The 25,733-nt window shown below is 32.7% G+C and overlaps 1 protein-coding gene across 3 annotated transcripts in view; it reads left to right on the top strand.

The window, feature by feature from the left end:
* The window catches only part of LOC124354969 (uncharacterized MFS-type transporter C09D4.1), a 49,989-nt gene that overhangs the window by 5,225 nt on the left and 19,031 nt on the right, over positions 1 to 25,733 (top strand). Inside the window, exons 2-3 of one of the 3 annotated variants that reach the window (XM_046805801.1) lie at positions 18,494 to 18,952; positions 20,210 to 20,434. In XM_046805801.1, the coding sequence (XP_046661757.1) occupies positions 18,659 to 18,952; positions 20,210 to 20,434 (519 nt within the window). In that variant the 5' untranslated portion in view covers positions 18,494 to 18,658. Of the gene's footprint in view, positions 1 to 18,164; positions 18,953 to 20,209; positions 20,435 to 25,733 lie in introns of those variants that run through there. The other 2 variants (XM_046805803.1, XM_046805802.1) reach the window with 2 other exon arrangements.

The following is a 25,733-nucleotide window of genomic DNA, read 5'->3' as shown; positions in this document are numbered from 1 at the left end:
TGTTAAGTTTTATATTGGCGATGTTATTTAATATTACATATATTGATTTGTGTTGCATAACGTAATGTCTTCATTTTCTTGTACACCTGAAGAAGTGAGTAGATTAAAGTTTCGAAATTTAGTATTATACCTTTGTAATGCATAATGTTCGAAATCCAGATCCCCTTTCAAAACACCCATCGTTAAAAATATTTTAAATAAATTCGTAAGTGAAAATATAAAACTATTAAACCGTTCTGTTGGGAGTGCGGAGGTAACAGGCTATCCGTCGTCTGTGAAATCCATGCATTCTGTGTTGACAGTAGTAAAATGGAACAAAGGGTTTGCTGGAAGCTTCGTCCAATCCGAGTATACAGAGAATTGTGTACAGACAGTACTTCAAACACTCCTTTACATGCAGAGATGCGACTGCGAAGTATTATACTCAGTCCTGCACGGTACTAACCATTAATTACTATTAGTAGTTAGTATTGTAACCGTACACCAACCAGAATTAGATGAGATAATGATGTATTCTCATTTCAAATCAACTCTGAAGAAAATATTACTATGGAAACGCTAAGAAATTAAATTTACTTTTACTTTATAACTAGGGTTAATTTAGATAAATAGCGTAAAAGCTTATTTCTGATAGCCAATGGAATTGGCGCTAGAGTTTTTGGGACTCATATTTTAAGCCTCGCATCAGCTACATGACATCTGAATTCTCGTCTATTGCCACTGTAACGACAGAAGACGCTTCATTGCTACTTGGAAGGTATCGCTGGAGAATGGACGTTGCGACGTTCTAGTTATTATTAGGCCTAGCTCTGGCTATTGCTCCTCTGTTAACGCCCACTCACCAGACTACAAACTTTGAATCACGAGCTCAAGTATATAATAGACATCTGCGACTGCTTGCCTGAAAACGTCACAATTCTTCAGAAATGATTAAGTCGGGGCAGCTGTTTCTTGATATGACTTCTTTGCCATAACGTATAATGAGTTTAAGATTATTACTAGAGTAGCACGCACGAAAATATTCCGATGGTGGCTAGTGCGTGTGAATCCCCCCCTCCACACACCGCCTCTAACTCTGTTGCCAGTTTTACATATTGTATGAAATTACTGATTTGATTCATCTCAACATCATTCTGTTACAATAAACAATATCATCGGTTGATACGAAATATAGGCTATACGTACGTTTGATTTCATTTACCTACTTTGCACAGGACATGTAAATTAAACCAGTATGTGACCATAACCACAACATAGCGGGAAGCTGGTAGTCAGTAGCGATATGGCAACACCGTATCAGACTACTTTCGTGCGGGTTACATTAATACACCAGCGTCACAAAAAGCTAAGGACTTTTGTTGCCACTCAATTTCAATGTCCAATTTAAGTGTATTTAAATTTAATAGACAATCTACGTGGAGCTTAAAAATATGCATTTTGACATAATTCCCAAATAAGTAAGTTCCATATTCGCGCTTGCAGAGCACTAATAACGGCGTTTTAATAAAAAAATTATATTCAATTTACTATCATATGTCTTCACACACACACATGCACACACACACACACACACACAAATACAGGTGCGTGAGTGATATGCATGAACCGGACTAAAGTGTATATGAACACTGTATATTTAGTCAACATTGGAATAAAACTCGCTAACTGTACATAAAGTTAAAACATTCCATTTCCTAGTTTCCTCTCATAAATGTTCAGCGCACCTCGTTTACTTTTTTACATGAAATCTTAGAAAGATCAAAAAGAGAACACTTTAAGATGAGGAAGTCAATATTTGAAATACAAGTGTAACTTAATTGGGAGAGCACTGGTTGTATTTACTTCCCCTGCTATGTTAATATCTGAACCGTAACCTAGAATTTTAATATTAACATTACCTCTTAATTGATTATTTTATAGGAAATCGAAAGATATTTCTGCCTTAAATCAATATAACATGTACAATTATTCATTAATACGAGACAATGACTTCGTAATAAACAACAATCTGTACTAAAATTAAAATATCAAACACCATTCGTACAATAAGACTATTTGTGTTTGTTCATATAACAGCAATACAATTAACACTGGGAATTTTTACACTATCTGAGTTTATTTTATACATACAGTAGATGCAGCTTAATAACCTTTGTTATGTCGCAGATGTGTTATCTTGAATATTGATATTGTGTGCTGCTATTGTTATCTACTGAATCCGTTTGAAAAGTTATTATTGTCCTCTTTTTGAATGTTTATAACAGTTTTTGTGTGATTTTTGAGCTACTAGGGGTTATCTCAAAGTGTTTGATATTTTTGTTATATATTTATGTGTATAAACTTTAAATTGATTTTTAATTTTTTCTCTCTGTAACCAATTTGCCCCTAACAGCAAAACAACACTAACTTACATGGTCAATAACAATGTTGTTATGCTGTCGTAAAGATTTACCCAAGTCTTACAAGTGATATATATAGTAGATGCATTTTTCAATGTCTAAAATTCATGAAAAAGTAGATTTAAATTAAATATTACAAAGAATACAATCTAATTATCACTGCATACAAACAATTACAGGTTTTGCAATCACAACAAACAATATCGCTTTGTGAAGAAAATCTTATTTACATATCAATAATTATTATATTTCAGGAAGATCATATTAAAAGTTAAGATTCTTGCCCTTGTAACAGTCTTCTCAGAATAGGGACTACAACTCTACGAATGTATTAAAGAGAGCTTTTAAAAACAGTTTTTTTTTGTAATTGTAAATCGTAATAATGGCTACAAAAAAGGTTTTTATGATATTTTTGAAATCCAAATAGTTTCTATACGTTATTCATTAACCTTTATAACAAAATATTATCGGATATTTATCAGAATGTATGATCGGTTAACACTCACAATAGGACAAATTAAACTAAACTATTACATTTGTAATGGTTTTAAATTATAATCGCCACCATTATTTTGAAAAAGGTTCTTATATGAGAGGAGGATTTACATGTATGTCGTCTAATGTAAAAGGAACTTGCATGGAAATTTCATGAATATTCAATAACGTGACCGTAACTGCGTTACACACGAACAGATGAAAAACAAAATCGATACAGCTGAATCGGTTATCTCTACCCGCTCGGCATTACAGTGATGAGCATAGTCGTTAAACAACCCATTGTCTTACATAAAACCTCGAACTATAGTGATTTGTCTTCTGAAAAAGACATACTCTCAGATGTCTCAAGAAAGTTTTATTGATAATGAAAATTCTATTATGAAAACAAACCTAACTAATTGACACTTGCTTTGGATTTAGACTAATGTAAAGAATAAAAGGATTTAGTAAAAATATTATTTTAATATTTAACAAACACGATTATTAGAACCAGTTAATATGATTATTTGGCTGACTGTAATGTATTTAATTTTGGTTCATAATTTCATAAGAATATTATTTATTATTTTAATAGTTTGATGACAATAAACAGAATTAGGCTGCCAAGGCCTATTTTATAATTTTCCTTAGCATGTCATGATATTTTCATGTATATTTGAAACGTAATAAATTTATTTTGATTTTTGGCACCTTCAAATGTTGTTTTAGTTTTAAACAAACGTGTTATAGTTTGACCATTAAACTAACATTAATATTTTTAATCAGTAAACCTGAAGAACATTTGCCCAGAGTTTCTAAATTTTAGTCTGTAGATTGCTAAAGAGTTTAATAATTATAGAAAATGTAAAATACCACATTGTCTCGTGGCTTGGCAACATATGACATAAGACATAAAATACCAATTAGGCCTACAAATGTTACTACACCCAATACATTCTAGTGGGCATTGGAATTGTGTGTTTTCAAAGACACGTTTCTTATTATAAGGAAGGTTCATTTTTCGTCATCGAAAAGAATTGTTTAGATTTTTTATCATTGTAGAACGATAATCCAATTTGAAGTTAATGTTTAAGCAAGAAATTTTGACCGAAACACCAGTCTTATGGATAGTATGTTGTAATAGGCAAGAACGATATAAATTTATCACATATATCACGAGACGAACATTACTTGTGGAAAGTGATCTGACTAATCTAGTCTTGAATCCTTTGTGACTCCCATGACTAACCTCAAACGATTATATGACAACATAAAAATCGATTTATCACATATATCACGAGGCATACAGTACTTGTGGAAAGTGATCTGACTAATCTAGTCTGGAATCCTTTGTGAAATTCCCATGACTAACTTCAGATGAGACAACATAGAAATCGATTGATAACATACATCACGAGTCAGACAGTTACTTGTGGAAAGTGATCTGACTAATCTAGTCTGGAATCCTTTGTGAAATTCCAACATAGAAATCGATTGATAACATACATCACGAATCAGACAGTTACTTGTGGAAAGTGATCTGACTAATCTAGTCTGGAATCCTTTGTGAAATTCCCATGACTAACTTCAGATGAGACAACATAGAAATCGATTGATAACATACATCACGACTCAAGACAGTTACTTGTGGAAAGTGATCTGACTAATCTAGTCTGGAATCCTTTGTGAAATTCCCATGACTAACTTCAGATGAGACAACATAGAAATCGATTGATAACATACATCACGAGTCAGACAGTTACTTGTGGAAAGTGATCTGACTAATCTAGTCTGGAATCCTTTGTGAAATTCCTAAGGGTAACCTCAGATTATTATGTGATAATATAGAAATCAATTTATCACATATATCACGAGGCATACAGTACTTGTAGAAAGTGATCTGACTAATCTAGTCTGGAATCCTTTGTGAAATTCCCATGACTAACTTCAGATGAGACAACATAGAAATCGATTGATAACATGCATCACGACTCAGACAGTTACTTGTGGAAAGTGATCTGACTAATCTAGTTTGGAATCCTTTGTTAAATTCTCATGACTAACCTCAAATGAGTATGTGACAGCGTATACGTAAATATTGCATCCCAGTACCAGAATTGGAACACGGTTCCCCGGGCGGTAAACTGACACGCTACCTACTCGGCAACAAGCAACTAGTAAAGCTGGTTCGGCTCAACAGATCTCAAAACTGCATTGATTTAGGCTCCCCCTTCACCCCTCTCCACAAGCAGTTCCACCACTAGCAGCCAAACCGCTTAGAACAACTCTATGGCAATGTTTTAAACTGCAGAGCTCTAGATAAAATGTCCAATCTTGCACCATCTAAAAAATACTTTGTTGGTAAATTCCTAGAATTTATGACGAAGTCATACAATCTAAACTCCTTCGAAAATGCAGTTTTTACTTTCTATATTTAAAGTGATCAATAATTTATTAGACATATATGTTTTATAACGTGTCCTTTCTTTCCCATCACGCGTGAAGTAATAATTGTATCATACTATTCACTGCCTTACCATTTTTTTTGTAATTACTATTAGTTTTTCATAACTATTAAAAGTGCTATTTCAACATAGATTTAACCACACACTTAATATTTATTTAATTTAGTCATCGGTAGTGTTGCAGATGATTTCGTGAAAACGTGTTTCCACAGAGGATGCAGAAAACTACTCTGTCTTCATTTTAATATTATTAATCACCAACGTAAGGGATATATTTAAACAATGTTTAATAACTTAAATTAATTAACCTGGTAAAAATTTAAACGAAAGTCAACTCCTAATAGTGAGAAACGAGAACTGAAAGAGATAACTAAACCAATCGAGTCACAGATATGATTGTATTACAATAGTATTAAGACATTAATTTTCAATTTTACGAATGGTAACATAATATATAGATAGCATTAAATAAGTAACACCCATTTCAAGTCAACAGTGCCAACACGCGTCAAACAAACCTAATAAAAGTGTAAGATCATCCGACGTAGAAAAAAAAATATAATTTCAACTAAATGTTGTATGGGCCTATTTATATTACATTAAATATTATAATATCTTGTATTAGTAATTATTTTTATACTTGAAAATTTATATAACAATCTTTTTCTGAAGAATAATTATTTTTAGCAGCTGGTTTTATTGTTACCCGCTGATTCGGTCCTCAAATCAACGAAAAATCGAACGATCGTATGCCGACTCATAATGAACGTTTCACAACCAAATTGACGAGAGAGTACTATCACCAGGAGCTGGTATCGCAGCGCCGCATAGTGGCGGTTTCTTGAACTATTCGTCATCATACGTTCTTCCGGTCGGACGCCAGCCCTGCCGTCAAGGACCGCTCACCGCTCACCAGCTGTGTGACTGTCGCTTGGGCTGCAGCCACTAACTTCCCCAAGCGAAATCGCTGTTCTAACCCGAACGAAATGTATCCATACTGGACCGTACTTGTACAGTAGCATCTCTCAAAACTCGAGCATTGAGACGTTCGATGCAAATGATCGTTACGTGCCTGATTGTCACTGGCGTCTACATTATATTTCTGATGAAGAAAAATTATTCGTCATGATTTTGGTCGTCTTAGCAGTGCAGCGTGCAAACCATTTTATACAGCACTCCAACTCACTTGAGTGTACGTGATACTTGACTGTACGTGTAATAGGCTGTTCGTAACACTTGACTGTTCGTGATACTTGACCGTACGTGTACTATAGACTGTTCGTGATTCTTTACTGTACGTATATTAGACTGTTCGTGATACTTGAATGTGTGTACGTATACTAGACTGTTCGCGATACTTGCTTGATACGTGTACTTGACTTTACGTGTGCTTGATTGTACGTGATACTCGATTGTCCGTGTTACTTGAATGTACGTGATACGTTTTTTAAATACTTAGACTACACATTCTGTCACTATTAATTCACTTATAATAATTCGATAATAATAAGTATCAATTTTCAATAATTATATCGAGATTGGTAAGACAATAGATGGTCCTTAAATAGATCCACAGATATGTCGATTCCATCGACTTTCACCATTATCTAGCATAAATATCTATTACTGCATAAGCTTTATGTATTTTTGAAGTATATGTTATCTCTGGAAGGCGTTCATATTAATATTAAACTATATTTTACTTCGAGCCTTTTACAATTTTTAACGTTAATAGTTTATGTTTAATTAGCAAGAGCGTGTGTCGTAACCTCTTCATTCATGTTATTAAGTTGAATGAGGCAGGAAAGTTGAATGAGGCAGGAAAATTAAATAAACATAATTCCTAAAATTTGTGTGTAAAGACATATTTTATCTAGTTTCTGGTTATAGTGTAGGAGCCTAGTTCCAATTTGCATTGTACTAGCATAAGCATACAACTTGGCTGTTCTGGATATCTCTAGAGGAATTTCCCCCTATATATTGAAATCGATCATTACCCACGCTAGTTTTCGTGGAGCTCGACATGGAAAGGTATCAAAAGGGTTAAAAAATGACAATTTTTTTCTCGACTTGATACACTTAAAACCAACTGTCAGACACGCATATAAATGTTAAATCAACGTCAGCCAAATATACAAACCAACTATTTGGTCACTTTTAGCGTCTTTATCTCTTCTGGCGGTTATATTACTATAAGTTGTGTCTAACGGTCACTTTCAAGTGTTTCAATCTAAAAATAAATTATCTGAGAAAAAATATCGTCAACAAAATTTCAAGGAAAATCGTTTTACTAATAACTAACATTCAGTATTATGTTAAAACTGATATTCATGTAAGAATCACCTATACTATTTTGTTATTCCATTTTTAGTTGGCTCCATTTGTCTAATATTTACATGCACATTTAACAATTAAAAGTAAGATCATAAAACCAAAGTTTATTAAATTAGTCATGGTCATCAAGTTGTAGCCTTTTAATACAACGTCAATGTAATTGAATTATAATTGAGTTAAGAGAATAGTCTTGTTCAAGTGTGATAATGTTATATTTTATTTTAGAACGGCTATATAAATAATTTACGTTTTAAGTTAAATACTTTCATTTATAGACATAAAACGACAATTTGATTTTATTGATATGCGTACATAGTGGTCGCGGCCTCAATGGCTACTATGGTGGTCTGGTCTGGCTGTTACGTCTGTTAGAACCTAATCGAATTTACACCATTTATCCCACTGATGCTTGATTTCTGACATAATATTTTGAGTTTATTGCACGCCATGTTGTCATGATAATTGGACAGTGTAAATCTTCCAATAAAGTAATGTCGTCTGGTTGTTATATTATAACGTAGTCATACACAAGTGTGGCTTAATTATCCAAACTGATGCAATCTTTGTCTGCCAGCTGCGGTTATATTTCGTGCTTTCGCGTCATCCTGGAAAACTTTTAAATATGTCATACAGTGTTATAATTTGATTAAGTTTTTTTAATACTTTCTTAACTTTAACTATATGTGTTTGATAAATTAATGTTTTTTTGCTTTGTCCTCAAACTCTCCTTATTTCATAAAACGTTTTTATTGAATCGCTTTCTTGGCTATCTCTTAAATAAGCACTCAATTTGGCTATTTACTTTAACCAACTTTGCGAAGACATTTAAACCTTTGAACATAACTCAGAACTGGATGGTGATGTGTGTTTGCTTATACTGAAAAAAGTATATTTAAAGTAAGAGCAAAGAAAACCCATCTAATAAAAAGGTATATATATATATATATATATATATATATATGTGTGTGTGTGTGTGTGTGTGTGTGTGTGTGTGTGTGTGTGTGTGTGTGTGTGTGTGTGTGTATATATATATGTGCTTCTGTTTTTTATATATATATATATATATATATATATATATATATATATATATATATATATAAAACAAACCAAGAATAAAATTGGAGTTACACAAATTATTGGAGAATTGTGAGTTTTCTTTTGTAAAATAATAGAAAATTGATATTCCAATAAGAAGAGCTCCTCCTCCTTCATTGCAAGAATAAAACCTTTACATCTTTGTTATAGGTAACCATGAAGGCAACAAGAAACATTCAGAATAAACAATTTACTCAATTAAGAATTTATGAAACCCATTTACTTTGTTACTTTCTATAAATAACTAAATTTAAAATGTATATGTATATTAAATTTTAAATATATTAAAATGTATCAATTTATAATTCTATCAAAATAATTTTGTTTGCTGTTTTTTATATATTTTTATTATTTCTAGATATTTGTAAAACACTTTATATGTAATAAAAAAAAACCAAATAATTTATAAAACTGTTTAGCCTTCCAGGCCTCTCCTTTCAGATACCACTTGGCCTTCAGGAAAGCCCGCTTATTTTTATTGAGCCTTCATAGGTCTTTAGAAGTTCTTGTGTGCACTAGGAATTTAGAAGCTTAGATACTAACCTACCTGTACGACATATATGAATATGTTTCTAACAGTCCCCGGCCCGGCATTCGTACTTTGCTAAGAATTTGTAGCCTATATAACACGTCTTGACCAGTTTATCTAAAATTTATTTATGTCCTAAAATTCCTTCCTCTCTGGACCAAAACACTCAACATTTATCCCTCAGATTGACTATTGTTCCATGAAGTGGCCACGGCAGTTTTAGTAAAAACTCACGCATTCATAGAAACCCATGCCAGTAGTAATACAGTCTAAATACATCCAGAAATTCTGCTCCGTTATTGGTCCTTATGGCTCTTAATAACTAATCCTCGTTTTACATGTGTTCCATAGACATTCGTTAGTGGGAGTATTGATTAAAACTATACATCCATTAGACATGAAAAACATTTTTAGTTCTAAAGCTCTATTCCATAAGCTTCGCTCCTCAATACTTATTTCTAAATATTGTTTCATACATTTTCTCGATTAAAGGTTTTTCTATAACGTATACTTGCTCAATTTTGATTAAAGAGTTCTGCCTCCTTGGCCTCAACAAGTTAGAATTTATCACTTAGCATAGAACGTGCATACCGATATCATATTTAGGAATATATCCATATCGATGTTTCAAGTGTTAAGGGCAAAATTCTAATTATATATTAAATGTGTACAGAGATTTGTACAGTAACACAGTCTCTACACATCCAGAGGTTAGACTTAAACATTATTACGAGTCAAATGTCCAGTTAACTTTAGAATATGCAGGTTTCTATTCGTACTTTTATTATGACATTTCTCTCTCTTTAAAGTGCAATGAGTGTGGTAGATATGATCACTAAACATTCAGAGAAAACTTGAATACAGTCTAAAAGGGAAGAAATTATAAGACGCCGAGCTGCTCGTAGCGAGTGAATGGGGGAGAACAATGCACGGACGCTGAATATCCATGTCTGTAGAAACCCCGAGTATTGACTACATGCTTTTAGCCGCAGGTCTTTCAACAATTTCACTCATTTTCCTCGGTGAATCTGTCATTTCTTATGTTCACCTAAACTCCTGATTACTTCAGTATTTTCGGTTTATAAACACCGTATGTCTACTTCCTGCACTGGGTACATGCCAAATGGAAAAATCATTGGCAAGTGAAGCTAAGCAGTTGTCACTAATGTTACCTGTTTTGTGTCAACATTTGTTGCGTAAAATCCTTTACATATTCGTTCTGACGTCGCGACTGAACTTGTATTTAAATGTAATTAGGCATAAGCTTGTTTGTTGCAAGGTTGATTTTATTTTTATGTTCGTCATAAAGTTTAAATTTACAATAAATATATTGACTTTACGATAGAAATAGTCCGTGTAAAAAAACTTTGCACTGTCAATTTAAAACTGTAATGCTAGTTTTAAATCGATTGTTTACATTGTCTGACTGCAAATCCATCTTTCACTTCTATAAAGGCTGACTCTAGAATACATATAATCTAATCTAAACTATGACTAACCATTTTTAAGGTTATTAATTTCACTAAGAAATCCACATTGACACATATTATTACGCTTTTTAGCCACAATGTGTCACAAAATCACTTAATTAATCTTTTCTTTTATATTTGATGAAATGGGCTCAATTCAAGTATTTGAGTTTTAAGAGTATACTTAATTTTAACAACTGCCAATCGAACAGCTGTATAGCCTAATACTATGGTTTAATCAGAAATCTTATAAGTTTAAATGATAAATCCAACCAGTGGCGGCATATGCAGAATTTTAGTTAAGGAGTCCAAACCCATCAACTGATATTTCAAGAGAATTTAGATCGACATCAGCTGTTTTTAATATTATGATTTAAAGAAAGTTCAATGTAACTGATTACACAAAAAGAATATTCTGCCATTATTATATCTCGCCCTCGTTCTCTACAGTCTAATTAGCAACATACATGAAACTATATTCATATCTAATGGCTGTAATGGATAACGTGAACTAACTATAGTTTGTTTTTCTGAAGAAGATACCTGGCGGGTCCCGGCGACCTCTCTCATACAATAAACATCTCACTTCAAACGTCTATCACATTAAAATATACACCTATATTAGCTCGGAAAACGGTTTTAGTAGTATTCACCCATGTATTAGAGTGGATGAAAAATATCATATATGATTATTTGTGTTTTGTGGATTTTAATAAAAAGAGTATGGCGAAAACTCGGTTTTCTGTTTAAAAATTAAGCTTTCTCCACTTTAATTACTTATTATTCAAATAATAATGACAGGAAAAATATTATTATATAGTATTGTTAAGAACAACATACTAAAAATTGAGAGTTCTAAGTTAATATTAAAGGTGTAATCAATTTGTTTGTAAATCCTTACGAAATCGGTTATTAGCTATCATTTTTAGATTTTGAAAATATCGTATGATGCTATGCGTAATGGATGTGATTATTGATTTGCATCTATTCTCATTAGACTTGTATTTATTTATAAATCATGCATTATTTATTGCTGACTGCCTATACCTTTAAGTGAGAGTGCAGATCAAGCGACAGTCCCAACACTGAATTCTAGACATGCTGCGCCCGACCCGGACCGCTAGTGTGTCGAGATCGTGCTACACTATAGCTTTATTGTACATGTCCAATTTTATCTCCGCAGATATCTATGGTATCTAAAGAGATCTTTATTGCAACAAGAAGGGTGTTCTGAGTGGATAATTTAATTAAGAAGTACAAATTACGACTACCAAATTGTAGCTTCCAAAATTAAATATTACAGTTTGAGCGCGAGTCCACCCGTGTTTTGTTCTGGCCTCAGCTGGGGTAGGAACCATCGATGTATCAATATTTGTTTAAATTTGAGTTCTTAAATCAAATTTGAATTTAATTATGGATAACGAAATTAGCTGAAGTATAACCTTTCTAGTGATTTCATTATATTTCTCAATATGTATCAAGTGACCGCCCCCCCCCTGTCACCGAACCACCCTAAGTAAGCCGCCGCCTGCATCTTTAAATTCTTTGTTTCAAATCTTTGTGACGCTAAAAAATAAAAGTTTCGCACTAGCCTTTAAGTATGTAACAAATTTTGAAATAATGCTCACATATAATAGAATAACAGATGATAGAACATGAGAAAGCATTGCGAACCGGGTCTGGTCCAGAAATCGGCCTTTGGTGACCCGTACTTCTTTATTTTTAAATAAATATTTAAAACCAACGTAGATTAATAATACTTTACTACATTTTTCATAATTAAATATTGAAGACACGCAATGGTATTTGTTTTAATCTTTGATATATCTTTCAACAAAAAACTCACTCGATGATTCATGTGCATACTTTATTTCAAAGAAAATATTAGAGTTAGGTTTTATTAAATTAAGTGTGAAGGTAACGTTTTAAATCAAAGCGCGGAATACCACATCGATAGTGGAAGAATTTAAGCACGAAAGAAATTCCTTGGGCGCAGAACAAGGAAACAATTATTTGCTCCCACGAGCCAGACTAAACGAGATCGGAATTCCTTTCTTGATATTACTTTTAGACATTCCATATCACAGGAATTTGTCTGCCTTGTTGTATCCTACTAAAGTTTAATACACTTTCTTTCCCTTCTGCAACATAATACTAGTACATACTTTCAAAAGTAGCAATACTACTAAGTTATGTCAAGTAGGCTAATGTTTTGTTACTTCGAGACAATACGAAAATATTTACTCGTGTTTAAGATATGTACTAAGCGAAACTATAACTTAACTATATAATATAATATAATAAATATAATAACTATACCACGTCTCTCAGTTCAAAGTGACGTACTTGAAATAATGTAAAAATAAGTACAAATTTAAAAACAAATGTGTATTGTCGAAGTTTTTATTATTACCGTACGTAAAATATTTAAAAAATACTTGTCTTATATTAAACGTAAACTTATTCTTCGATCATACAAATTAATTATGTTTTTGATAATTAGATCAGTTTACATATGTTTTAAATGCAATGTATTGGTAGTCGGGCGTGATATAGGTTTGGCTACCATTTTGGAACAGATAAACTGAAAATTAGCTCTAAAATTAATGTTTTATATTGTTACAGCTGGAAAAACTGAAGTACAGTAGTTTAACACCTGTTACATAATTAATACGAATAAAACACGTTTCTTAAATAATAATTTAGAAATTGATTTGTATAACTGGATTCAATTTCAATTGAACTAATCAAAATTGTTACTATATAAATAGCTGATTTTAACAAAACAAATTATTTATATTCAAACAGTTACATAAAAACAAAGATGTATTATTTACTTACAGTGGTAAAAATTTAATAATCAATGTTTGATTGGAATAATGCAAATATTATTCTAAAAGTTCAATATTAAAATTTAAACATTTATTTTTAGTTTGAACAATTTTAGCTGCATTCTAAAAAAATTAACTCTGTTACTATTTTATTTTATAATGAACAACGTGTTAAAATGCCACTTAAAACGTATGTTTTATTCAAATTTAATAGTTTAAATTCAATTTCAGATTTTAAAGTTATTTATTTTGCAAGTACTTTGACTACTATGTTACGTATATGGTCTTATATTAGCATTTAAAATTAGTGAAATATGAGGATTTGTGTTTTTAAATTTTGGACTTGGAGCCAAAAAGGATTTCACTGTAATATTATTGTTTCAAATTCCAAAATAACCCTAAGGTAATTGTAAAAATGAATATGAAAATAAAAATATATCACATCTACAGTCGTACGGTGTGTCAGACAAAATTTTACATTCTTCACTTTTTCAGTTCAATTTTATAACGAAAAGGTTGATTAAGTTGTGTTTCAACCAAAAATACGTGTTGGCTAACAGATGTCTTCAAAACAGTGTACATTAGCACAAATTTTCACTCTAATACAATAAAGATTACTGGATTGTTAGACTACGTATTCGTGATTGTTCACTTACAATATTACGGCAGCGGTTCGTCACCCTCGTGTTGCGTAAGAAGCTTTACTGAGATTGCGTGCACAATTTGAAGTCTATAACAGCTCATTTCATTCTGATAGTGTTAAAATGTCATTGTGACTGTACTCAATTTACTTACCCATCATAGTTACATATAAGACCAAAGTAAAAATGTTTACTAATGCTTAGCCAAATCTAATGAAGTGACATACACTCGTAATCGAACTCGGTGTTGCTAATGTAGAAATGAAGTTACGTGCAAAATTTCAGTCTATAGTGAGTTTTTGAGAATATTTTTAAACTGTTCTCGAGCGTTAGTTTTATGGGAAAAACCGTTTAGTTCACTATTCGAAGATAATCCCTTCTTATACAGCGACTTGATACATCTTACTTATACAAAACAACCTGTATACATTTGTGACATTACATTAAGATAATGTGATTTATTAATAGATCTTCCACTAACAAATTTTGTCATATAACCTGATACTCGATTTTGGATACACCTTATATAAAACCACCGTAAAGGCATAAATTTGTGAAATTACACTAAGATGGTGTGAGTATTGATACGAATAAATCATTGTCGTATATCGTGATCGATTTTGAATACACTTTATATAAAACAACCTGTATACATTTGTCAAATTACATCAAGATAATGTGATTATTAATAGATCTTCCACGAATAAATCATTGTCGTATATCGTGATACTCGATTTTGAATATACCTTATACAGGGTGTAACTGAAATACACCGACAAACTTTAGGAGGTTGTTCCTGAGGTCAAAACGAACCAAAAAGTTCCTATAAATGTATGTCCTAAAATGTATCGTTTTCCGTCTGTCCGTCTGTTTGTGTTTATTACATTAAATTTTTTTTCTAAACAACCATTAAAGGTACAAAGTTAAACTTTTCAACATATGCTAATCTAGTAAAGATTGTCAATTTTAAAAAAATTGAAAATTTTTTACTCAACAAAATTCAAAATGGCGGCTAGTTAAAATCTTTGATGGTGAATTTCTCAAAAACTACTTCCTGTATAAAAAATTTACTAGAATATAAAAAAAATATAAATTTATTTATAAAACTAACGGTACCTTATTTTTTCCTAATATTTTGAAATAAATGTTGCTCTGTTAAGTTATTCCGTATTTCTTAATAATGACAGCTTAAAACTCTTTTGTTTAATGTGAGATATTTTTGTTTAATATGAGATATTTTTGTTGAATGTTCTAAACAATTGTAGGCTACTGTAGTTTTTTGAAACAAGAAAAAAACTTGTAAATGTGATATGTTACTAGGTTAAGAAAAATGCCATAACTTTTTTATTTCTTGAGCGATTTCAAAAAATGAGGTACCGTTATCAACTTATAAAACATACCCTGTGTGATTTTATGGATTAGGCTATGTCATAGGCCTACTAGTAAAAAAGGTGATTTTTTATTGGTGCGGATTTTAAAACTAAATAAAAAAATGAAAAACAGCCTGCATTGACATAAAAATGCATTTATTTGAACTACAGTGTCATGACATTAACGTTTAAAAATGATTTCTTTCATATGGGCTCCATTTCGTTCGCGTAGAAAGCCCAATCGAGAAGTCCAATTTTCGAATACTCTTTCCAGCAGCTGTGGTTGAATTCCGCCAATAACTCGACGAATGTTAGCTTCCAAGTCATTTAAAGTTTGTGGCTTGTCAGCGTATACTTGAGACTTAACATATCCCCACAGAAAGTAGTCTGTTGGCGTGATATCACACGACCGTGGGGGCCAGTTGACACTACCTCTAAATGAGATGATACGTTCACCAAATGTTTCTGCCAAGAGGCCAATTGTGTCGTTTGCCGTGTGGCAAGTCGCGCCGTCTTGTTGGAACCAGACATTTTCTAAATCCACTTCAAGTTCGTTTAGCTGAGGAAATAAAAAGTCCCGTAACATTGCCCGATAGCGTTGACCATTTACCGTAACAGTCTGGCCAGCATTGTCTTTAAAAAAATAAGGGCTAATAACACCACCTACCCAAATGGCGCACCAAACGGTAAGTATTTGTGGATGAAGGGGCATACCAACAAATTCTTTTGGGTTTTCATCACTCCAAATCCGACAATTCTGTTTGTTGACAAAGCCGCATAACCAGAAATGAGCCTCATCACTGAAAAAAATCTTGCCTGCGAAAGCTGGGTCACGTGTTATCTTATGTTGAGCCCATTCAACGAAATCAAGACGCTTGCGATAGTCTAATCGTTTCAGTTCTTGCACCAACTGAATCTTGTATGGATATAGGCGTAGATCCTTCCGTAAAATATTCCATAGAGTTGAGTAGCAGATCGCTAATTGCTGCGCACGATGACGAATCGACACACTTGGATCCTCTTCAACACTATGAGCAACAGCATCAACAGCCTCTTCGGTCCTTACTGTGCGGCGTCTCTGCCGATGCTTGTCAACAAGAGTGTGGGTATTACGAAAACGATTAACCAAAGCTCGAATACCTGACTCTGATGGACGATTATGAGGTCCGTAAATCGGACGAAGAGCTCGGTAAGTTGCCCGAACTGAACTGCGGTTTTCAAAATAAATTTGCACTATTCGCAAACGCTCTTCTTTTGTAAGTCTGTTCATGGTTACTATACAATAATACGCACTAGACAATACAAATATCGAAATGACATAAGATAATAAACAAAGATCAGCTGTTTTATTCAAATTTAATTGTTGTGTTTAATAGTGGTGCCAACTTAAAAACCACACCAATAAAAAAATCACCCTTTATAAATAGACATAAATTGCATTTAGTAATTATTATATACTTCGATATAGGACACACAAAATTACAAACAAAATAAATAAACGAGCGTGGAAGCAACTCAGTTTGTAATTGCAGTCAAAACTATGTTAAAATTACACTTTTAAGGAAATAAAAAGTGCAAAAATTATAAATTCAATCCAGTACTTACAGGATCCTTAGGTCAAACTAAATTCAAGGGAAACTCAGTTTGTAGGTTAGAAAAAGTGTCACTTAGCGTTTATATTATTATTTTAACGAATACTTTAATGATACTGTAACTGGATAGACGAATTGTATACTAACAAATTATTCTCAGACCATACTAAGTAATACGTTCATAAAATAAATTCCGTAAGTTAGTTTCATAACTTCAATTTCATATTATTATAATTACCTTCAGAAAAACACTGACTCGTCAAATTCTATATTATTTGTATTTATTGCTTGGGACAAAATTCATTTTCTATGCCAATATTAAATCTTTTATTCTCTTTTAAGCCTCAGCGTTATATATGCCGACTTCGATATACACTGATTATCCATTAGATAAGTGCACCATTTTTCGTGTCTTTACATGATTGGACCTCTCCGGGATTTGAACCCGTGATCTCTCAATTAGAGAACCGAGACTTTACCCATTAGTCTACGGAGGAGGACAATATTAAATGTGGAAAGTGAATGGAACTGTGTTCTCAAATCAGATATTTAATTGTGATTTTATTCGAATATTCTATTTATCGTCGGTGTATCTATTGGTTGCTTGTTGTAGCTCGAATATTATTTCTCTATGCTGGTACACTGACTGGTCAGAACAAGTATGCTTTATTTCCTTTTTATCTCTGTCGTCTAAAATAAAAATTTGCTTTAAAATATTCAATCATGAGACTGAATAAGCTCGTCACCCTACAAAACTGGTGTAACTTTTTTGGTTTACATGTAGGTACAATACACTTATTTTAATTTAGGAAATCTGAGCCAGGTTTAACGCTGACAATAATTATGTTATATTTGAATAGGGTGAAATGCAGTATAATAAACATAAAAAGTAATTTTGAGGAACATGCTTTACAATTTATATAAACATTCCTTAAAGAAATAAAATATTTTATAATAGAAAGTCTTAAAGACCCCTTATGGTTGCAGAAGGAAAATAGCTACGAAAATAACTTCTGCATTTTGCAACAAAGAGAAACTCATTTGAGCTACTCAGTAGGCTACCCACCGTGAGATATAGCCACGGGCTGCATCGTGATAAATTGTGAAGTGACTTCTCCGGGCACTATATTTTGTCTTAAGTTGGTTGTTTTTAACTTTTATTACTTGATTTTGTTGTACGTACATATTATTTTACCATGTTTAACTTGTTGTAATAAAAATACAACTGCCCGTAGGCATAATATTCGTCATTATCCTGTTAATCTTTTAAAATGTGTATTTGGGTAGACAGAAAGAAGTCCGTATACCAGACGCAATGCTTCAAACTTCTTAGACTATACAGTTAAAAAGGAACTCTTTTCCTTCAAATAGTGAGATCATACGTTAACCACCTTTGACAAAAAGTGATGTGACAATCCTCCTTGCCACTTAGGCACTCCGTATGTGAATCTCAAACATGATCTCAACAGAGAAAACGACGTTGTACGCCGGCGTGTTGCCTAACTCTGAAATGATCCCGACTCATGACTCCACAGAGTGCCGGACCTACAAGAAGCGATGGTTCGTTCTTGCCCTGTTCGTGCTCTACTCGATGTCCAATTCCATGCAGTGGATCGAGTACTCCATCATCGCCAACGTGGTGCAGAAGTACTACCAGGTGCCCAACAGCTACATCGACTGGACCTCCATGATATATATGGTCACCTACATCCCCTTCATCTTCCCCGCCTCTTGGCTCATCGACAAACTGGTGAGTTGACATTGTGCTGTTTGTCGTGACACTGCAACCTACATTTCTTGACTATATTCAAACCACGTGTGATCTATATTTGGTAAACATACCGATAATGCTCAGTAAGGCACAGAGCGATAGTCTCTGACCTCGACTGACATTTGGATCACAACTAAACAGAGGGACCTCGTGACGTTACTAGTGTTTATCTGGCTGTACCCTTGTCGAGCGTCACTTTGGACTTTAGTAAAAGCTTTAATTTATCCAACTTTTCAACGAAACATATCTTTTTACATGAGTATGATTATCGGAAGTGACAGAATCATCGGAAATATTACAGCTATTACAGTTCAATAATATGTCTTTGTAAGTAATTGAATTAAACTAGTAATACTAACTTTAAAACAATCAAAGTATCTTAAAGTTTATAGACGTGAATACCCACCTAGGATTGACCTTCATCTGATTCGCAAAAAAGGTGCGTGGCTGGAAGCCCCAACAAATTTGTCCAAAAATAAATATGCCTATGCGCATAGTTTATTTGTTGGGTTGATCTTTTTTGTGCAATTTTTAATAGATATATTTATTTTGACATACTACAACTATACGTTTCTTTCACAATCATAGAATAAGAAGGTAACGCAACTGTAGTAAAAACAATTATTGCACGTCTCGTTCGCCCCCAACTTATTTACACAGTCATTGAAAATAACAATCTTAATTACTTAAAATTTCCCTAATCTCCTGACTGTTGTAGCTTCCTAAAAGAACAGGTCTGACAACCCTATGTCGTTGTTTTAATGGTTATGCGTCAAAAGCACTATGTAAATTAATACACTCAAGGATTTACAGTAGTTTCGCGCTTTTATTACCACTGTCACACCTGTCATTATTCAATATAAGTCCTGTGTAGAAGTAAACTCTTGACTAGTTGTTTTTAGAGCAACCAAAGCTTCTTAAATAGAATATAATAATTCTTTACGAATTCAATTTGCTTAAGAAATAATCATTGGATTAACTGTAGAAGCTGTTCAGATATATTTTAACAGCTGCCAAAGTGTACTGTTATGTACGTCTGTTATACGTCTCAATTAAGTTGTAATTATTCAGTATTTCTTAGATGTTTACTCAGAAATAAAAGATTAAACACGACATTTAATTATACCTGTAACTTAAACCTTCACGGGATTTCTTCTTTGTTTAATATTATTGGCAGATTTGCAGCCAATAATATGAAATGTTACGAAGTTTCTCCACTCTTGACATTGTCCGTAGGGTCTCCGAGTGGCCGTCATCCTGGGTGCTTTTGGAACTTGTGGTGGAGCTTGGATCAAAGTGCTATCCGTGGGCCAAGACCGATTCTACGTCACATTTCTCGGTCAATCGGTGGTCGCCCTATCGCAAATCTTTGTGCTCAGTGTGCCAGCCCCCTTAGCTGCAACCTGGTTCGGCCCCAATGAAGTTTCTTCGGCATGCTCTATCGGTGTATTCGGCAACCAGGTAACTTTAAATAATTATTTGATGTTATTAAAAATGCTGTTGAGCATGCAGGCTACATAAAAACTCAAAATGTTTGTTTCAACAAGAACGGATAGTGTTGTAAGTATTGTATGCACAATGTAAGAAGTTCAAAAGTTTAGCGGAAATACTAATTATTGCAAAAATATTATGTTGTACAGTTTTTATTACACATATTAAACTTTTACTTGACGGTGAATGTAAAGCACTGCCACCAGAGGCCCCTCAAGTTATGAACGATAACTTTATAAAAATATTTAATTCTATTTTCTCTGGTTAACATATCTCAGAACTCATTAGTGACCAAATTTCTTGTTCGAAGACTATGAATAGTCATAACCTGTAATTAGAATTAATACTGAGCAGTGAAGAGTTCATGAATTAAATAGATTTGTTATAAATATTAAGAGATAACAGAATTACGGCAAATTTTCATCGTTATATGTTACAATAGAAACACGACATTTTTCAGTTTGTACCTTCTTCTTCAGGTATCGGATCCTACTAAGTAAGATTATATGAAAGAAATAATTAATCCCAAGCAGACATCCCGAAGAATACACAAGTCAAAGTTGGCAACGAAAAGGTTGTATGTTAAATATCAAGAAGCTGAAACCTAACACCTAAGTCAGAAAAAAAACAAGAAATCGCTTGAAATTTACACATCACAAATCCAACATATTTTGCAACAAACATGATGCACGAACTTATTTGAGAACTAACGGATACAACAGAGTACCAAAGGATTGTAACGAAAGAATTGTTGCAGATGAACGGACCAAGAAGAACCTAAGTCTAGTATTATGTTTTAAATCTTTAGGAACTTTCTATAAAAAATTGATGATTATAGTATAAAGGACAGAAGCTGTAAACGAAAATTAGTTGATGAGTTGTATTGAAACCATAACAATTAAAAATTAGCATTCCCCAATTCTAATCTAATGGTTGCAATACAACTCATCAACGTAAAAAACTAATTCTCGTTTACAGTTTCTGCCCTTTATACTCGTACTATAATCATTTCCCGTCGGTTTAATTTATTTCTTACTATAAAATTGGTATTTCACTAAACAAATTTGTAATTGAATTTTGCCCATTCACCATAACAACGCATTATACGAAATATTGGGTATTAGTTAGGAGTTTTCATATTAAATGTGAATTGCGATTAAAATTTCATTAAATTCAGTTAAATTGAAAATTTAGACCGTTGTACGCCCACTTTAAGAATAATATCACTTGGTTCAATATTGCATAATTCATAGTAAAAATGCTGCTCGACTATTAAATATATGGAATTATATATATATATATATATATATATATATATATATATATATATATATATATATATAAATATATGAAGCGGTGAGATTAAAAAGGAAAACATTCCAGTAACCCTAATTTTACAGGAAACAATAAAAACTCCATAACAACCTTCATTAGCATTATTAAGAGAGTAAAATGAACAATTACAAATTTGTTTATTACATTTAAGGTAATATTTTGTGTAAATACTTTTTTTAAATATAACCAATAGTTTTATCCTGAGAGACAAATAAAACTGATGGAATATTTTCCTTTTTTATCTCAACACAGGAAGAAGGTGGAAAAACTATTAAAACCCTCAGCTTTTATCAAATCATAGTTTATAGAGTTTTAATTGTCTCAAAATATGAAATTGCAATAATTACTATAGAAAAAAAGGAGTTACAATGTAAAATGTTGCTTTTAGCTTGGATTTTCAGTAGGTATTTTTAGTCATCACACCGTTCTTCTTGGTTATCAGTAGTTGAAGGCCACTCCAATATGTTCTCATAAAAAAGTCTATATTGATCTGGCACATAATGTATTATTTTAGATTACATCATTAAGTTTAGCTACCTTAATTGGAACTTTTCCAATAGGTAGGCTCTTTCACTTTGGAAGGATAACTTCACCACCTTTGTAAAGTTTGAAAATACTATCACTGTTCAATCCATCAATGAATCGACGTGCAGTCACGTATCCCCTTTTTGCTGCAGAAAAAAGTAAGATGGCTGTATGTACTGACTTTGAAAGGTTCCTTAGTTCTTACACTTTGACAGGTTTTTTTGAAAATATTCAGGCCACCACTGGTTAAAATCAAGTATGTCATGATTTTTAACACTTTTTACTATGAACTTAGGCTCCAGTTTTTTTGCACTTTGTATCATTTTGTTGTATTGCTCAGGGGAATAAACTCTGTCATGGCGACGAATTACCCTCTTGATGGACCCCAAAAATCCCGGTCACAAGGTAAAAAACTGTGCCCTCTAGTTGGGAAAAAAACTTGAATTTCATGAAACCGCTTCATAAGAGTTAATGATAAAAAAAATACCTAACCATTGTTTGGTTACGATTTTGCCCTGGGCATGCATCACTAAATAACATAAAGAGTTTTTACTTGTTCATTAACACTGTTTTTGATGTAGTCATTCAATAAGGAACACACATCGTTAGCACACCTTTTTTTTGCAACTCCTTCATGGTATGTATACATTGTAGCCTTGTCATCACTTAAGCTGTGGACACAAAACACATAATGCCATAATTTTCGGAGATAAAACATCTCCTGCACAGGCATGCAAGGTAAAGGGAGGTTTTGCATAAAATCAAAACACACTGCATGAACATATCCCTATTTTTGCAAATTTCAGTGATCTCTTTCAATCTTTTTGTAAAATTTACATGCTCTCCTTTTATGGATCATTAACTCCACTGCAGATGTTTTCTTTGCACTATCAGTCAGATTTGTAGATTTAATTTTAGTATTAAGATTTTCGCATGTAGAACACACATCAACTTGTGGCCTACCGAATCGGTATCCATATTTTTCTTTGTAGTAATTAAGGAAGTATTCATATTTAATTGTTTTGCTAAGATCAGGATGTTTTTCAATGAACATATCATGCATAATTTTTGCATGTAAGGCCAGCCTCTAGGTAAGTTACTTCGATGGATGAGTAATGAGAGGTTTTTTTTTTGGATATGATTCGATATGCTCATTCAACTTAATTAAAACTTCATTTTGGAATTTTTGAATGATTACCATGTCTACCTCTCATATCCATAGGCTGCTCTCCTTTGGTTAAAATAGATGTCAAACGAAAAACAACCTTGCTAGTTACTGCATGTAAGCTTAAGTAAGCCTTACGGCACACTTCAAACTTTTTACCATCATCTACGGTGTTATATTTAAAAGATGAGGAAAGCTGTTTTGAATGTGGACTAATAGATCTGTGCCTTTGAACATCACAGCGGTCAATCAAACCTATCAAATAAGTGTCCCGTTCATTCTTAGGCCTACCACTGTAAAACCGTACTAACTATTTTAAGTTTTTGTTCCTCAGTAAAATTAGAGGTACATTTGTTCCTACAGTCACATTTAGGACCTGTAGTCTTTTGTTCAACTAATACTCCAGAAGTTGTTACAAACTCTTCTCCTTTCAGCCTAGCAACTTTCATTTTACTTACAGCATTTCCTACGCCTCTCCTTTTCTTAGCAGGGCTTTCTTCATTTTCTGATGCTTCAGACATAGTTTTTTGATCATCAAAATGATTAGAACTCACTTAACTTACAGGGGTAATAGCACAATTACTGAAAATAAATAGTGTTAAATACTCTCATAACCTTACAACTTTAACTACTTACAGGTTAGTGTATTAGCAATAATAAACCAATATTACACACAATGCACTCTACTGGCCAAACAAACGAACTACTCGTCACTGAGGTTAAAAAGGAAAACATTCCTGGAATGTTTTCTTTCTTAATCTCAGTCTAGAGTCAAATGGGTTGCCATGGCTACTAAATATAAAGGAATGTTTTCTTTATTTATCTCATTAGAAGCATTTAGGTCTGAAAAACAAAATGGCTATTTCAACTCAATTTGTCAAAAAACTGGAATGTTTTCCTTTTTAATCTCACAGCTTCATATATATATATATATATATATATATATATATATATATATATATATATATATATATATATATATATATATATATATATATATATATATATATATTATTCACTAACGTAGAAGATTTTGTAAATAACCTCTCTTTGTTTGAAATTTTCAAATTTAATAAAAGGTTTTGTAATTAAGAGTTTTTAAATTGGGTTCTGTATACTGTTGATGGAGAAATGTTTTATTCAATTAACAAGATAAAACTTTTTTTATTCAAGTAAGATTTTAATTTCTCCATAGTGAAACCATTGAGTATTACTTAAATACAGTACTAAAGATATTTTACAATATCATTTTATGTTTTAACATGCAAGAGCTATGTACGTTTGATATTGTTAGCTTGTGGGTAATTTTAAGCTCGGGAGTGGACAGTTTTTGTTGTTGCCCCGTTACAGCTGGCAACACTGTGATGTCGAGCCAGGCTAGCCAACATAACAGCCACATCCAGTCCAGTTCCATCATCCATGTCAGTCCAGCGAGCTCCTCATGTAGTTGCTCGATTGCTCAAGTAAAATCTTGTGCTCGATAGTTGTTTGGTGAACTTATACTTATCTATAATGTATTTGTATGTGTTTGGTTAATAACTTGGAAGTTGTAGAATTTAATGCGTCATTAGATTTGTGAAAGAATAATTTTGACTCAGTTGCGTTTACAGTTGTTTAATACTGAACAATAAATTCTTACTGTGACCAATCGTTGACCTAGCATATAGGTTATGTGTAAGATATAAGATTTTCATTAGAGAATCTACATAGGTTCTTGAAAGCTTTGTCACTAAAAATCATTGTTATGGGAAAAAGGTACTATTGTGAATATTGTGATAGATCGTTTGTGGATGACCCTGAGTCACGCAGAAAACATATACAAGGAATAAGTCATATACGAAGTAGAAATAATCATTATAAACAGTATAGAGATCTGAAAACTATTTATCTTGAAGAGAAGTCTAAGGAAGAATGCCGAAGATTCAAAAACACTGGCACTTGTCAATTTGATGAGAATTGTAATCATAGCCATTTCTCAAAGGAAGACCTAACCGCAATAAAAAATCAAATTGATGAAGATGAAAAGAAAAAGATTTCATATGCACATATAGTAAATGCATCATTAGATGAGTGGTTAAATAAACGTAGACTCAAAAATAATGTACCACTGATAGAAATCAATACAAGCAAATCTGATAAGCCAAATCTGGTATGTCAGAGCTCGCTTTCCAATAACAGTAGTCTACCAGTATCCATGCAATGCATGAAAGAAGAGGATTTACTAGACGTTGAGTTTACTGAATG

This window comes from Homalodisca vitripennis, chromosome 2 (assembly GCF_021130785.1).
Source record: "Homalodisca vitripennis isolate AUS2020 chromosome 2, UT_GWSS_2.1, whole genome shotgun sequence".
NCBI classification, from domain to species: Eukaryota; Metazoa; Arthropoda; class Insecta; order Hemiptera; family Cicadellidae; genus Homalodisca; species Homalodisca vitripennis.
Note: the sequence above shows the minus strand (reverse complement) of the source record. Positions and strands in the feature narration are given on the sequence as shown.